This window comes from Dama dama, chromosome 4 (genome assembly GCF_033118175.1).
Source record: "Dama dama isolate Ldn47 chromosome 4, ASM3311817v1, whole genome shotgun sequence".
NCBI classification, from domain to species: domain Eukaryota; kingdom Metazoa; phylum Chordata; class Mammalia; order Artiodactyla; family Cervidae; genus Dama; species Dama dama.
Genome location: NC_083684.1, coordinates 61666169 through 61681275, shown reverse-complemented (window position 1 = coordinate 61681275; position 15107 = coordinate 61666169). Strand labels below are relative to the sequence as shown.

The window sequence follows — 15107 nt, the reverse complement described above, 5'->3', positions numbered from 1 at the left end:
CCAATCCCCTGCCTCCATTGCATCCCCTGCCTTCAGACTCCTACCCGCCTGATTCTCCACCATTGGGCCCTCCCCTGTTGTACGCAGCACTTCTCCTCCGAACCCCAGGTTCTTCGGCTCCCGAGTCCACTCTTTGTCTCTTTTCTCTTTCTCTTCGAGGAAAGAAGATCAGCTTAGAGTTCAGCCCACGCGCGTGGGAGCCGGAGCGAATCTCAGCCCCACTACTCAGGGGAGGCAAGGGACTGCTTTGGGGTCCGGTAGACCCACCAAAACCACCCACGGAAGATGCGGCTGCAGGGGCTGAGTTGGCGTGGAGGTGCTACAGCGGGTCGGATTCAAGTTAATCAGAGGGGCTTCCGTTGGGGGGGAAATTGCGTGGATAAAGCGGAGAATATAGAGACCAGGCTCAAATTGGGAGGCCAGAATGGGCAGAGACAAGCCGACTGAAACACGGAACTCTCGTTTTATTCAGCTCTGGACGTTAATATTCTTTGTCCCTGCTGGGGCCGGTGTGCACGTGGGTCCAGCCCAGTCACAGCGCGGGGAGAGCCCAGGAGGTGGAGTTAGGGGGTCTTGAAACTTGAGGTCACGGCCCCAATACACAGATGGGTAAACTGAAGCCAGGGGATGAGCAGAGATGTGCCCAGCATCACCCAGCGAGCTGGGTACTGCTCTGGCCTTGCCGCAGGCTGGGGTCCTGGAGACGTAGCGGGACTCTGGCCTCGCGCCGCCGGCGACGCCCGTAGCTGTGGGGGTCCTGAGGCTTTCGGCCAGCCTTCCCCGAGGGCTCCTTGGTGGAGGCAGACCGGAGCCAGTATATGATCTCTGGCAGGCGGTGGGTCTGGCACGTGCCCAGGGAACAGAGGCGCCCGCGCTGCTGGGAGACGTGGGGCTGGGGCCGCCTGGAGATGGAGCGTGGGAGAAGACCAGGTTCAAACACCCCACTCGAGAAAGGGGGCTCGGGGAGTACCCAGAACTCCGAGACGGCGGGGCCCGTTTCCTGGCCAACTTCCCATTCCACCGAAGCGGAAAACGGCCTAGAGAGGGCGCACGGCCCCCGCGGTCTCCCTCCCGCCCCGTCCCCGCTGCCCTCGGCGTTTCTCACCTGCCCGCCGAGTCCGGGTCCCCCAGGATGGAGGAGGCGACGAGTAACAGAAGGAGGATGTGGGCGGTCATCGTGGGGGTGGGGCGGGCCGGCGTCTGAGAAACCGGTGGGCGAAGCGGCTCCTCCGGGGTGCGGCCCCGCCCCCTCCCCGGGCCTGGAAAATGCCCTGAGCACCTGCTTTAGAGCCAGGAAATCAGGGCGTTCCCACTTCACAGACTGTGCAAACTGAGGCCGAATGAGCCACACCACTCCAGAAGGGCTGGATTAGGACTCGGATGCCCACCTCCCGCACCGCGGCCAAGGAGAGCTCACGGGACCCGCGGTGCCGTCGATGCCCCTGGGAGGCCCCGGGAGACGCGACCCCTTTAAGGCGGAGGGAGGAGGGGCGGGGCAGCTGACACCTGCAAGTGGCGACGCAGTTTAGGACTTCCTGGAAAGGACTGGGGGCGGGGATGCTGCAAGGCGCGATTTCACCCTCTTCTTTTTGCCACAGCAGTGTCAGGGACAGGCGACTTCCAGAGTGGGGGCTGGGCAATGCGGGGCACTGACAATTGGGACAGGCGGCAAACTGAGGCACCTCAAGTCGTGGAGGCAGCCTGGGCCCTAACACCATCCTGGTAGAAGAGGAATGTGTGCAGATGGGTGTGGGGTGCCAGCAGGCCAAGCGTTTCAGCTGTACTGAAGCAGCTGTAGGAAGGCCATGGAAAGAAGTCATGGGTTGTGTCCAGGGTGATCCAGGTCGTGTGGACAGAGACCTAGGGGGCCAGTGACTTTGGACATGGCCTTGGGAATGGCAGGGTGGGCAGGCGCAGGCACCGCGTCTGCAGCAGAGGCTGGAGAGCCAGTCACTGGGAGCAGGGAAGGCCAGTGGGGTCTCACTGTGCAGCTCTACCGTGGGGCAGATGGTGGGAACCCCCTGAGTTCCAAGCCAGGCTGGGGGAGGAAGCAGGCAGCCACCCCCACAAAGAACTCTCTGAACCCCTCCCCCCGACTCAGTTTCCCCAGGTGGAGAGCGTAGGGCAGCAGGCACTGCCAATCAGCCTTGGTTTGGCCTTGGAGGGTCCTGGACAGGAAAAAACAGCCTGAGAGGAACAATGTGTGATGGGGGAAGGCGGGAGAGAGGCCTTCTGGGAAACCTCAGAGCCCAGCTGTGCTGGGAATCCACACCCCAGCCCTCCCCCTGGCCGGCACAGAGGCCCCGCGACAGGGACACATTAGAGGGGGTTGGGGGCGCACAGACTCTGAGAGCCAAATGGAGACCACCCTGCAAGCGAGCTGAGGGCCAGGTGGGACTTAAGAGTGGAGGCTGTGGAATCCGGGAGGCTGGGGAAAGGTAGCAAGACCCAGAGACACAGAAGTGGTGACAGAGACCTGCACCCGCCAGCAGGCGCTGCCTCTGCGCTCTGGACGGTTCAGACGCCAGCAGACAGAACCCCGACCCCACCATGCCCCCAGGAAGCGGAGCTGCCATCCCAGCTGAGGATTTATTGGCGTAAATGCAACCATATAAAAACATAAGTTATGAAAAACACAGTCACGATGTGCCCCCCCACCCCCAAAAACCCCCTTCTGTGGGAGGGAGGGAGAGGAAGGGGGAGCCCCGAAACCGCCTAAGAACGCCGCAGCCCCTGGGCCCTTGCAGGGCCAGCCTGGCTGGGCTGGGAGAAGCCGGGCGCCGCCTCAGCGCATCCGGTAGTCAGTGGAGCAGGAGAGCTCACACAGCTGGCCCTTGAAGTCCAGGTCGATGGTGAAGTCCAGGTCACGCTGTGGGAAGAGTGTGGCCGTGAGGGGGGACTGGGACAGCGCAGCGGGGGAAGGGGGAGGACAGCACAGCCCGCCCAAGGTGCCGCGGGCCCCCAGCTGTCCACACACCCTCCCTGGAGACGCCACATTGCTGCCCCCAAACACCCAGCATCTGTCTCGACCCATGCTGGATTCCCCGTGATATCCTCAAAACCACCTGGAACCCAGCCAATCCCTCGCCTTGGGAGGGTGGGTGAGGGATGGTGGGGGAAGGGAGGGGCAGCTGCTGTCTCCTGCATCATAAGATTTCCTTTATCAAAACCATCCCCATCAGCAAGTTATTTCTTTCTTCTTTTACAAGAAGCAAACCTCTCTCAAGCAAACTTCCTCCTCTCAAAAAACTCCGGGGCCCCACCCCGCTGTCCCTTCTTCCTCTCCTCCAAAGCTTCCTGGAGGCCAACCCTCCTGGGGCTCACCCTGTGGCCTGGGCCCCCAGCACCCCCTGGAAAGACTGCGGCAAAGCCACCAATGACCTCAAGAACTGCTGCCCCCCCTCGGATCTCACTGCACTTCACCCCCGGCTCCCTCCTCCCTCTTTGGGTCTCTTTCAGTTTCTGGTTTGAGTTTTCTCAGCCTTTGCACTACTGGACCACTCTTTTCCTGTGAGGGAGTCTTATTTTGTGCCCTGCAGACTGAGCGGCTCCCCCGCCCGTCCACTAGATGCCAGCCATGCCCCTTCAACTGTGGCACCCAAAATGTCTCCAGATGATGACATGGTGGGGGGGGGGTGGGTGCAATATCATCCCTGGCTGAAAACAGCTGCTGAAACCAGCTCTTACCTCCCTGACTTAGAAAGTGGGGGCCATCGCGAGGTGCTCCCCTCTATCCGAGCTCACGCAGCGTTGCGCCATTGACATTTCCAGCCCAGGCCACGCCCCTCAACTTTCAGACCTTCCTCCCGCCAACCCAGGAGTCCCCCACCCATGTCTGAGCTCCTGACTTTGCCACGCCTCAGCGGATGAAACAGACCTCCTTTCCTTTCTCACTCCCACTCTCCGGCCAGGATATCCTCCGGCCCCGTCTCCACCTGCTCCAATACCTGCAGGCCCCTTTCCCAGCTGAGCACAGAAGTCATCACCAGCTGGCCCTGACATGACTCTCTTGTGTCTAGAACTTGAACAGCAGGGGTCCGGCCTGATCATGGCTGGGTTCCCGGGGCCCCCTGGTTTCCAGTAGGTGCTGAATGAAACTGTGGTCCACAGGCAGACCAGGGGTGGGGGTTTGGGGGGCACAGGCCAGACAGATGAGTGCAGAACAGAGGGCAGCCGGGCTAGCTGGCGGGTTTGGGGCCCAGAGGTCCCTGGGCCCCAGAACAGGCAGAGAGACATGCCCGAGCCCACCCGCCCACTCCTGAGCCTCACGTTGTTCTTGGCGTTGGGCCGCATGCCAATGGTGCCAAAGATCTCCTCGCCAGTCTTCACCGTCAGGTAGTCCTCCATGTAGAACACTGTCTGCTTCCAGTGAGTATAGGGGGACTCGGGGCCTGGGGGCGGGCGTGGGCTGGCATCAGCCCGGCTCACCCCCCTCACCGCCTGCCCTTCCCCACCCCCACCTTCCCTCCACTGGACCCGTCGCCCTCCAGAGCCTCCAGGCTGGGCGGTGACTGTGGTCCCTTCACCCTGATCAAGCCTGGGACGGGCTTTTTCACGGGTGCAGAGACTGGAGCACCGTGCGCTCAGGCTGGCTGGCAGGGCTGGTGTCAGAAACCTCCAGGCCCCCGGGGCTCCCTCGGCCACTCCCGTGGCAGGCCCCACTGTGCCCGCGCCCCGCCTCACTGGTGGAGAAGCCGGTCCTCTTGTGGCAGCGGGTGAACTCGATGTTGAAGTAGGCCACCAGGGCGTGCACGTAGTCGTTCCGCTTCACTTGCAGGCAGAAGGGGGAGGTGAAGGTCAGGTCTTCCACCTTGACCGTGTAGATGTCCACCTCCTGTGGGAAAAGCCTCGTGAGCCCCCTTCCCTGACCTCCGGCCCAGCGGGCAAACCTGGGGGGCCCTGCTGGATCCCCTGCTCTCCCAACCCTAACCCCAAATCTGACAGGTTGACCTCCTAGAAGGACTTGGAGAATCGCCTGGATTCCACTCTCCACGACCTGCCCCCGGCCAGTGTCCCCACCCCACTGTGGCAGCATCTTAACAGGGTTCCCTGGCTCCCGCCTTCTCCCCCCACATCCCTTATCAGTCAGCGTGACACAGATCACATCACAGCCCTGCTTAAAATCCTTTGACTGCTCAGGGTAAAACCGGGGGTCCTGCCTCAGGCCATGGAGGCTTGCCTGGTCAGGGCATCTGCTCCCCTGCATCTCCGTCTACAAACTCCCTCCTCCACCCAGTTTGGCCTGCCTCCCTTATCCTTGTGAGAGTTGATACCGGGGGTTGGGAAGGGGAACCTTGAAAAATGATGGCTGTCGGTATTATCAGGGACCCACGTGTGTATATAAGCTCCCGAGACCACAGACAAGCAAGCATTCATGGCCCTAAGCGTGGGCCAGGTGCTGGTTCTTCTTCGGTTGACCCTGAGGGACCCCCAGCCACCCTACCCGCTCACCTTGATGAGGCAGGCATTGGTGACCAGCTGCTTGGGGTCCACCACATCCACCAGGGGCTCCTTGATGGCCACGTCTTTGATGCAAGACATGTCGAAGCCATACACGTTCTCCCACCCTGGGGAGGAGGCGGGGAGGAGGGGTGAGCCCACGGGTAACCGGCACCCAGCCAGTGCCCCCCGTAAGCTCCCCGGGCCCCGAGCTCACAGTGAATCTTGTAGTCCTTGTACTGCCGGTCCTCGATGGCCGTCACGTACAGCGTGGCTCGGTCTGGGAAGATGAGGCCATCGGGTGCCTACGGGGAACAGGGCAAGGGCATGAAGGATGGGGGGACTCGGCAAGGTTGCCCCATTTTGTTTCTTTGTCCACCCCCGACATCGCCCTGGTCTGAGCTCAGCATTTCCCAGGTGGGCTCCTGCTGCAGCCTCACCGGTCCCCGGCCTCAGTCTACTCCCCAGATGGCTGCCTGATGGCTCTGAGGAGCATCTAGGTCAGAGCCTATCCTAACCCTGCCCCTCTGAGGAGTAAAGCAAGTCTTACACGTCCAAGCGGTCCCACGAGACCTGCATAGGCCCCTCCACCCCTCACCTCCAACTTCCTTCCCGATCCTCATTCTACTGCAGCTTCCCTATTGCTCAACACCCAGTGAACCTGCTCCTGCCCCAGGACCTCTGCACTGGCCGAAATCCTCTGCTCAGTGTGCCTTGCCCCTCAGATCCCATGTGGCTCCTCTCCATGTGGGCTTCAGGTCTCCGCCAGCTCCCTGGAGGCCTGCTCCAACAGCACCTGGGTCCACAGTCCCTACCCCTCTGGCCTGCTGTGGTTCTCCAGCACCATCTCTCTGTCCCTGTCTAGCTTCCGGTACTGGGCCCCCTCCATCTCGCCCGTGGGCCTCCTAACATCTGTGTAGGAGATGTCCTCCAGGCCCTGTACTCAGTCCCTGTGATGGCTTTCCTTTTCTGCCTGGACCCAGACACTGGCTCAACAGCAGGACCCCAGCCTCCACGAGCTGCGCCCGCCCCGCCGGAGGCCTCACCAGCCACTTGTCTCGGGCGTAGAGCACGGTGTTGAGCATCGACTCATAGAAGAGGCAGTAGCCCATCCACTCGCTGATGATGATGTCCACCTTCTCCACCGGGAGTTCCACCTCCTCCACCTTCCCCTTGATGATGGTCACCACTGTGGGCAGACAAGGGCACATGCCACCAGCCCCGAGGACAGCTGTCTGCCTGCCTCCCCTGGGGGCGGTGGGCATGGGGGCACCTCAGGGCCTGGGGACCCCACTGGGACAGCCCTGTCTTCTCAAGGAAGGGCTGGGGGCTGTGTTGGGGCATCTTTATAGAACTCTGTGAGCTGAAGCCACACCCTGTCAATTTAGTTTTAAAATTCATTCATCATGGGATATTTCTGAGGCAGGAACAGAAGCTTGATGTGAATTAGGTATTAGGTGACATTAAGATTTTGCTATTAACAGGCGGGACCAGGGCCCGGCACAGACAGCCCTTCGCTCTAGGACACGGAGCAGGAAAGACGGCCACTTCCTTCCCTGTCACGCCTCGCACACTCATGGGGAACCTGGTGCCAAACCATCTGCAGACGACCTGCTTCTGGGTCAGGGTTTTGTATGGGGCAGAGCAGCTCCCTTGCTGAAATCTACTGGAAGTCAGCCCTGGGATTCCCTGGTGGTCCAGTGGCTAAGACTCCGTGCTCCCAATGCAGGGGGCCAGGATTCAACCCCTGCTTAGGGAACTAGATCCCACATGCTGCAACTAAGGCCTGACGCAGCAAAGTAAAATTAAAAGAAAAAGTCAACACATGGGTTTGGTTAAAAAAATAAAAAGAGATTTTGCCACTAACAGCCATGGTCATGTTTTGTTTTTCTGGCTGCGCTGTGTAGCTTGTGGGATCTTAGTTCCCTGACCAGGGATCGAAGTGGGGCCCTAGCCGTGAAAGCAGTCCTAACCACTGGACTGCCAGAGATTCCTGTGGTCATGTTTTTTACAATGGCCTCATCTACTAGAGACACGCATGGCAGGATTTAGAGTCGGAATCTGCTTCAAAAGGAGGCGTTTAAAGCTGAGTGATGGGAACTTGGGGATTCGTTACACTAGTTTCTCTTTTTTAAAAAAACCCCCTTCAGCTTCTAGAATGCCAAGGGCCCTCATATCAAGAAAACCCACATGTTCCCATGTTCTCTGCCCCTCAAACCTTGCAGGTGGGAAGGGTGATGTTGCAGCTTCTGCCCAACTTTCTTCCACTTTTGATCCATGCCACCCTACTTTTATGAACTGGCCTCACAGATAACATTAGTTCATATATGACTAATGATGACATTACATGTGGGGGATGAAAGTCTTGGAAGCTCCAATGCCCCTGACCAGGAACTTGGTTAACAGATCTGGTGTATGTGAAGACAGAGGGCGGCGGTCATCAAAAAGCAAGATCCTCTCAACATTGTGTCAGGGGGTTGAATACATGATACCCAGGTGAAAATCGCAAAGGGCACGTATGAAACATAATCGGTGTCAAAACCCAGCATGTGAGTGTAGAAACGTACACATGCATGTCTGTTCATCGGTATGAACTTCTCTGGGAGGCAGTGCCGGCTGCACTTAGAGAAGAGTGGCTGAGAGTCGGGTGGGAGACTTCTTACTCTGGGCCTCATGTGCCAACCACGTGACTATCACTCACTGAAAAAACTCAAGATTGCTTCTTGAGCTTTTCTTTTCTTTTCTTTAATAAAAGACTGAAGCACTAAGCTTGTGACTTCGACACGCAGATTCTAAGACGGTTCGTCAGGTGGTGGGTTCTGAGAAGGCGGGATTTTTGGGCTGTCCACAGCCCAGAGCCTCTGGGATGAACGCCTGAACTTGACTTCCATGGCCCCCATTCCCTTGCCGAGGGGCCCTGGGGAAGTTGGGATCCCCCGCTCCCTCCCCAAAGACCCCGTTCTCTTCCTGGGCTCACCATGGTCTAACTTGTTGGCTTTGACGATCTTCACCGCATAATCAGAGATACTGGAACACTCGATCTGGGGGCCCAGGAAGAAGGGAGGGTGAGACCCCCCCCAAGTCCCACCCTCCATCCCCACTCCCCTCCGCCCAATCCCTGAGCCCCAAGGGGCCCCCTTTCTGTCCCCAGGCCCAGACCCGGCCGGCTGCTGAGGACACTCACCCCAATGACCTTGCGGGCCCCAGCCTTGGCAGCAAACATGCAGAGGATCCCTGTGCCCGAGCCCACGTCCAGCACCACCTTGTCTTTGAAAAGGTGCCGGTTGTGAAACATGGAGTTGCGGTATGTGAGGGTGCGGACCTCATCTTTCAGCATTTCCTGGCAGGGGTGGGAACAAAGAGATCATGAGGGGACCGGCGTCCCCCGCTGAAAACCAGGGTGTCCTGGCCTCCAACACGCTGATCAACTCGAGGACTAAGCGCTCAGTCCTCAAACCTGCTTTAGTCCCCTTGGGACAAATCATTTCCCTTCCACACACCTCAGTTTCCCTACGTGAAATCGGACTGGATGAACCAAAATCCCATCTTAGGCAGATTCTACCTTTGCCGCCTAACCCCTTGTAGAGCCCTGACTTTAAAAAGTCCTCAGTAAGCCGAAGCCACTAAACCGCCCACGTGAAAATGGTAAATTTTGTTAGCATATTTTATAACAATTAAAAAAAAGAAAAGGAAAGAGAAAAATCTTCCCACCCCATCTCTGCTGCTTTCTGGGACCTCAGCGTTCACCACGTGCAAAAGGGGTAGAGAAGACTTTTGAGCCGCTAGGGGACAGTCCCGCTGCCGGTCACTAGAGGGCGGCAAAGACCGGTAGGCCCTGACCTGGGGCTGATGTCTCAGATGCACATGCGCACTCCCAACCCGGCCTCCCAGGAGAGGACCGGTAGAGCGCCAGGCTAACCCGGTCTCCCAGGCAACGGCTGCGCGAGGCGACCCCGGAGTGTGAGCTCTGCCTGCGCAGAGGGGGCGGCCCGCTGGCAGGGAAGGCAGGGCGCATGCGTCAGAGATGAAGCTCCAGCCTCCCCAACATGACCCCCCACCCCCGGAAGATTCGGCAGCCTTACGAGCTGTCTGTCCATACTCACCTCGTGGATGCCGAAGTGAGCATAGGAGTCAAAGTAGTAATCTTTGGACGTCATGTCCTCAGCGTTGGGCTTCTCGCTGCTTTCTGCCTGGCCACAGGAGACCTGGGAGGGGGTGAATGGGAGCAAATGGGGTCACATCTGGGGGCTCCACACCGATTCAGAAGCCTCCAGGCAGGTCTCTACTCCTCCCTGGAGTATACAGAACCACTCCCCAAACCGTACCATGGCAACCCTACAGCCCCCACCTGCCGTCTTGCCTCTCCCAGGAACCCCCCACCCCCAGAGCACCATCCAGGAGGGCAACCCCGATACCTCAGCCAGGCCTACCATCTCTCCAGTCTCTCTGCCCCCGTCTCTAGCTCAGCCCACAGCTGGGGAAGGGAGGGGAGAGGAAGGCAGAAGCGGGGCAGGCAGGGAAGGACAAAGGATGGGGGGGCTGTAAATGTAGTTAAGGAAGTAGCCACAGTATTGGGGGAGGCCAAGTGGGGGCCAAAACCTGGACGGAGTCCGGACTAAGTGTTTCGAGGGCAAAGGGTAAAGTGGTTTGAAGCCAGAGGGATCACAGTCAGACCACTAGAAAGGGCCTGACGTGTGAGGAGATATGTGTATGTGGGAAGGGGGTCTCACAAAAGGATATTTACTTCTTCAAGAGGCGGCTGGAGGCTCATCCCATTAGCCAAGGTGGCTACAAAATTCTAGGAGAGAGTAACAGGGAGAAAGGATTAGCTACCAGGAGTGGCTAGGGGAGGGCCAGGCCAGGCGACCCGGGCTCTTGGGGGAGAAGGAGGTGTTTCCTACAATTTTGCTTTTCCTTAGTGAGTAGTGGTGGGAGAAGGAACAAGTAAAGAGCAAGGCTGTCTTCAACAGGGGTGGGGGAGGTGTGGAGGGAGCAGGGAGGGGGTTCTATCCCAGCTGTGGCTGGAGAGATGGTGGCCTGCCCCCACACTGCCCCTGCTGGGCCAGGCACCTGAGCACACACGCCTCCCCCATCCAGGCCAGAGGAACTGGCACCCGCCAGGCACAAGGGCACTGCCAGCTGTCACTCCCCCTCATGGTCTAATCTTCCCAGATTAGATGACACTTCCTGACACAAAGCCTCATCCTGGGGTACCATTTGTAGCTGGGCGAAGGGGACTGGCAGCGTGTACCCACTGGGCATCTGCCACCTCTGCAAAACAGTGTCTCATCTGAGAGGATTCCAGAAAGGAGGTGTGGCACACGGGCGCCCCCACCAGAGCTGGCACGCGGGCCGCTAGCTCCTGCCTGGGACTCAGGGAGTCCCAAACAAAACAAGGGAGCGCCAATCTCCTGATTATGACCCTCTGCGCAGGAGGGCAGAGTCCCACGGAGGAGGCCAGACCCTGGACCCTCAAGCCCATCTACTCCCCATTCAAACCACCATCTCAGGCCCTGAAACTCCCCAGGGGAGGGGCCGAGTCCTGGATCCACCTCTGAGGAAGATATTTCCTCCAGCCAAGAAGGCCCTCGTCTAGCAGAGCCAAGGGGGAGTCACTGGAGTGACCCCTGGCGGCTGCCCCCCAAGGTATGCATCTTGGGACCTCATCTCCCATTCCTGAGACTGCTACAAGCTAAGAGGTGCGAGTACAGAGGGCCCAACAGACTACAGCTCTTCCAGATGCAAGCACTCTCCAGGCGCCACGAAGCGTGAAATCACAGACATAACCCCTGGGCTCCAAGCTCCACCTCCATCCTCCCCAAGCCAGCGAATGACGCGGATACAGAAAGACGGCGGGTGAGGGGACCTCCCACGGGGGCCCATTTCTCTACACCACGGACATCACCGCCAGACATGCCCCCAGAGCGCTTGAGACACAGCATCGGGACAAGCCCCACATAGCTGCAAGAGAATTACACCTCACGGGACACCATTTCACGCAAGCAGGCTCAGGACCCTCAAACAGGGTTTCAGGAAGGAGGAGGTCAACTCCCACCCTCACAAATACCCCAGGGAGAGGAAGGGTCAGAAGGGTGTAAATCCGCTGCCTTTACTGCCTCACACGCCCTTCCCAGGACAGATTCTCCCTCCGCTCGCCCGGGAGGGCTTCGACGGGGAGGGGGGCTTAAGAGACACGCCCCATGAAAAAGATGTCCCTCCCACACACCCAGAAATGGCCACAAGGGGGTGCACAGCGCCTAATCGGGAAAGATCTCCTTCAGCTCGATGCCCCCCCATCAACCAGAGGGAGGTCACAGGGGCATGCCCCATCCCCCCAGCTCCCAAAGAGGGGGAGAATCCAGAGACAGGAAACTGGGGTGGGGCTGGGGGGTCCCAGAGGGAACCAATTCTTCACCTTCCTCCAATCCCAACGCAAGAGTGCATGAAACCTGGACCGATGCCTAAGCAGATGCCCTGGTCACAGGAAGGGGTTTGTTGAGGGTCGAAACACACTGCCCCTCCCAAGAGCCTCATTATTGCGCGGAGGTCCCCACGTTAAGTTCCACCCCGAGGTGCCTGTCACGATCCCCGGGGAGGAGGGCAGGGGGCCTCGGAGGGAGGGTCCGTGCCTCCTCTCCGCCCCCCCCCGCGGGGCGCCCCTCCCCCGGCCGGGGGCGGGGCCTTTGTCCCGCACGTGGAACCCGCCAGGCCAGCGGGCACGGCACACCCCCTCCTCACCCACCGTGCCGCGGCCACGTGGGGGCCAGGCCGGAAGCGCCCCCAGCCCTCCTCCACGTGGGAGTGGGCAGTAGGCCCTCGGCTCGGCGTGGCGCCTCAGGCCCCCGAAAGCTAGGGAACCCGCACTTCAAACGGTATCCTCGGATACGGAGCACGAGGCGCCCCCCTCCGTACGGCCGGGGGCCTTCAACCCCAATCCGGCGATTCAGAGCCCCTTCCCCACGGCGGAGGCGTAAAACACTGACTTCCAAACCGCCCCCCGCCCCCGGCGGCGCTCCTGGCGCTCACCTCCATGATGCAGTTCGCGGCCTCGGCTGCCGCCATCTTCACCCGCGTCTACTCCTCCTCCGGCCGCCGAGACCCCCCTCCCCTTTCTCTGCACTCCCCCGGGACCGCCTTATACTGGAGGGGCCACGGCCCGCCCACCGCGACCCCGCCAGGAGATCTCATTGGCAGCGGAGGTGACCCGTCTGGAAATACCATTTACCCATTGGGCGAAGCAGACGCCCATCAAAGCTGAAGTGCCCGCCCAGTCTGGCGTGCCGAACCCCGCCCCCTTAAGTCGACAGGGATGGGAAAGACGGCCCGTCTATCGCAAGAAGCGCGACTGACGATTGGGCAGAATCTACTGGGAGTTCCCGCCCCTTCTCCAGTACCGCCTCAAAGCTTCCCGGCGGACCCTGCGCTAAGCAGACATCTTGAAATAGAACTATCACCAAAAGTACCCGCCTCTTGATATCTGCTATTGGTTTATTAACGATGTGACGTCATGAGGCTTTCGGCCTGCCTCCACCAAGCAGCTGGCCTCAAGGAGAAGGTGACGATTGGCCCACGAGAAAGGAAAGCAGGCTTTAGGCTCCAGAGATTGGCTCAAGCAAACTGTCACTCATCGCCCATTCTGTGGCTTCTCCCAGCTTGTAGGGAATTCTAGGGGGAATAAGGGAGCCTGTGCCCATTTTCCTGACGGAAAACTGAAGCAGTGAGAGGCTCAAAGAGAGGGAGGTCTTGTCCGGGGTCCCGAAGCAAGTCAGAAATGGGACTCAGGCGTCGAGGTATTGAATCTCTAGCCCTCTACTTAATTGTTCCAAGTTTTTTAAACCCAGTGACCCCACTCAAGCACTTGGCCTTTGCCAAGTCCTACCCATGCTGGGAACACCCACTCGCTTCGTCTGGCCATCAGGAGTCAGTCCCGGCACAACTCGGTCGCCACCTCCTCCAGGTAGCTTCCCACGACCTGTAGAAATGAAGGTAACTGCCACTTGTGGAATGTATCCATCACCCTAGAAAGTTCCTCCACCACCCTTTCTAGCCAACACCGCCCTCCCACCCAACCCAGAAGCAATCACAATGTTGTTACTATCGTGTATCTTTTCAGCTTCTAAAATTTCCTATAAAAGTTTGTGCTCTTTTGTGCCTGTCTTGTTTTTCTCAGCATAATGTTTTCAAGATTCATTCATGTCGCATATAACGATTGTCCAACCCTTTTTATTGCTGAGGAGTATTCCACTGTATGGCTGGATCACATTTTCCTCTTGGTGGACATCTGGGTGGTTTCCAGATTAGGGCTGTTATGAATAAAGTGGCGATGAACCATCATGTCCCAATCTTTCTGTAGATGTACATTTTCAATTCTCTTGGGTAAACCTAGGAGGACATGGTTGCGTCCTACGCTCGGTGTATGTTTAACTTGATAAGAAACTGCCCCAAAGTTTCCTATGGTGTTCTACCATTTTGCATTCCCATCAGTGATGCGTGAGAGTTCTAGGTGCTCCGCATCCCCTCCAGCACTTGATAAAATCAGTCTATAATTTTAACCACTCTCCTATGTAGGAAGACATTATCTCCTGGTTGTGACTTACATTATTGCCCTGACCGCCAATGTTGTTCAGCACCTTTTCGTGTTTTCGTGTGCTTATCAGCCATTTGCATGTTTTCTTTCTTTAAATTTTTTTTTTTTTTTTAATTTGGCTGCGTCGGGTTTCAGTTGTGGTGCACAGGTTCCAGAGCATGTGGGCTCAGTAGTTGCTGCAAGATTCCCAACCAGGGATGGAATTCACATCTCCTGCATTGGAAGGCGAGTCCTTAACCACTGGACCACCTGGGAAGTTCCCCCATTTGTATATTTTCTTTTGTCAAGTGTCTGCTCAAGTCTTTTGTGTATTTTTGCAAACAGAGTTGTTTTCTTATTCACCAATTGTAAACATTCTTTGTCGATTCTAGATACAGGTCTCTGTCAGGTATACTGACTACATTTTTCTCCCAATCTGTGACCTGTCTTTTCCTTTTCTTAATGTTGTCTGTTGAAAAGCAGAGACTTTATCTGAACCGACATCTTGACCCCTACATTGTATGTTGTGTGGAATTTTTTTTTTTCTTTTCTATTTCTCCAAATGTTTCAGCAGGGTTTTTGTGTCTTTTTTTCCCCTGGTTTCCAATCAATTTCCAATCAAAAACCCAATCAATTACTTTTGCTCTCGTGTTGCTATGAAGAAGGAAAAATTATAACACATTCTCTCTACAACATTAGGGAATAAATTAATGTCATTGGGTATAGAGTACAGGAGCTTCCCTGGGGGCTCAGATGGTAAAGAGTCTCCCTGTAATGCAGGAGACCCGGGGTTTGATCCCTGGATAGGGAAGATCCCCTAGAGAAGGGAATGGCAACCCACTCCAGTATTCTTGCCTGGGGAATTCCATGGACAGAGGAGCCTGGCAGGGTACAGTCCATGGGGTCGCAATGAGTTGGATATGACTAAGCGAATTCCACACCACATAGAGTACAGGGGGGAGGTCTGGGCTGGAAGCAAAACTGGAGGAGTTGTCAAGTGTCAAATTCTGCATTCTCCAAGATGGCAACCTCATGAGACAACGGAGTAATGGGCCATGACAAGTCTCAGCTGAGATATGCTATGGCTCTAAAACACACAGCA

The 15107-nt window shown here is 57.6% G+C and overlaps 2 protein-coding genes across 4 annotated transcripts; both read right to left on the bottom strand.

Annotated features, from left to right (window-relative positions):
- Window positions 1–649: 649 nt before the first annotated feature.
- ADM5 (adrenomedullin 5 (putative)) lies at window positions 650–2423 on the bottom strand. Its single transcript, XM_061140584.1, has 2 exons — window positions 1106–2423; window positions 650–902 (listed from the first exon to the last, which is right to left on the bottom strand). The coding sequence occupies exons 1-2, from the start codon at window positions 1174–1176 to the stop codon at window positions 650–652; spliced, it is 324 nt and encodes a 107-aa protein (XP_060996567.1). The 5' UTR covers window positions 1177–2423.
- A 152-nt stretch (window positions 2424–2575) lies between these two features.
- On the bottom strand, window positions 2576–12619 carry PRMT1 (protein arginine methyltransferase 1). 3 transcript variants are annotated; one of them, XM_061139871.1, is made up of 11 exons: window positions 12466–12569; window positions 10184–10237; window positions 9543–9644; window positions 8624–8779; window positions 8417–8480; window positions 6486–6628; window positions 5657–5744; window positions 5452–5567; window positions 4684–4834; window positions 4270–4391; window positions 2576–2869 (listed from the first exon to the last, which is right to left on the bottom strand). In XM_061139871.1, exons 1-11 carry the CDS (start codon window positions 12499–12501, stop codon window positions 2786–2788), a joined length of 1116 nt encoding a protein of 371 aa, XP_060995854.1. In that variant the 5' UTR covers window positions 12502–12569; the 3' UTR covers window positions 2576–2785. The 3 variants fall into 3 exon arrangements, with proteins under 3 accessions (XP_060995854.1, XP_060995855.1, XP_060995856.1); XM_061139872.1 differs by lacking the exon at window positions 10184–10237 and having other exon boundaries at window positions 12466–12619; XM_061139873.1 differs by lacking the exons at window positions 10184–10237; window positions 12466–12569 and adding an exon at window positions 9870–9965.
- Window positions 12620–15107: the final 2488 nt, after the last annotated feature.

Coding starts and splice junctions, on each gene's coding strand:
- ADM5 (XM_061140584.1), bottom strand. CDS start 1,176: ATGACCGCCCACATCCTCCTTCTGTTACTCGTCGCCTCCTCCATCCTG. Junction 903..1,105: donor GACCCGGACTCGGCGGGCAG/GTGAGAAACGCC, acceptor CTCCATCTCCAG/GCGGCCCCAGCCCCACGTCT.
- PRMT1 (XM_061139871.1), bottom strand. CDS start 12,501: ATGGCGGCAGCCGAGGCCGCGAACTGCATCATGGAG. Junction 8,481..8,623: donor GGGCCCGCAAGGTCATTGGG/GTGAGTGTCCTC, acceptor CTGGGCCCCCAG/ATCGAGTGTTCCAGTATCTC. Junction 5,745..6,485: donor ACGCCCGAGACAAGTGGCTG/GTGAGGCCTCCG, acceptor TGTTCCCCGTAG/GCACCCGATGGCCTCATCTT.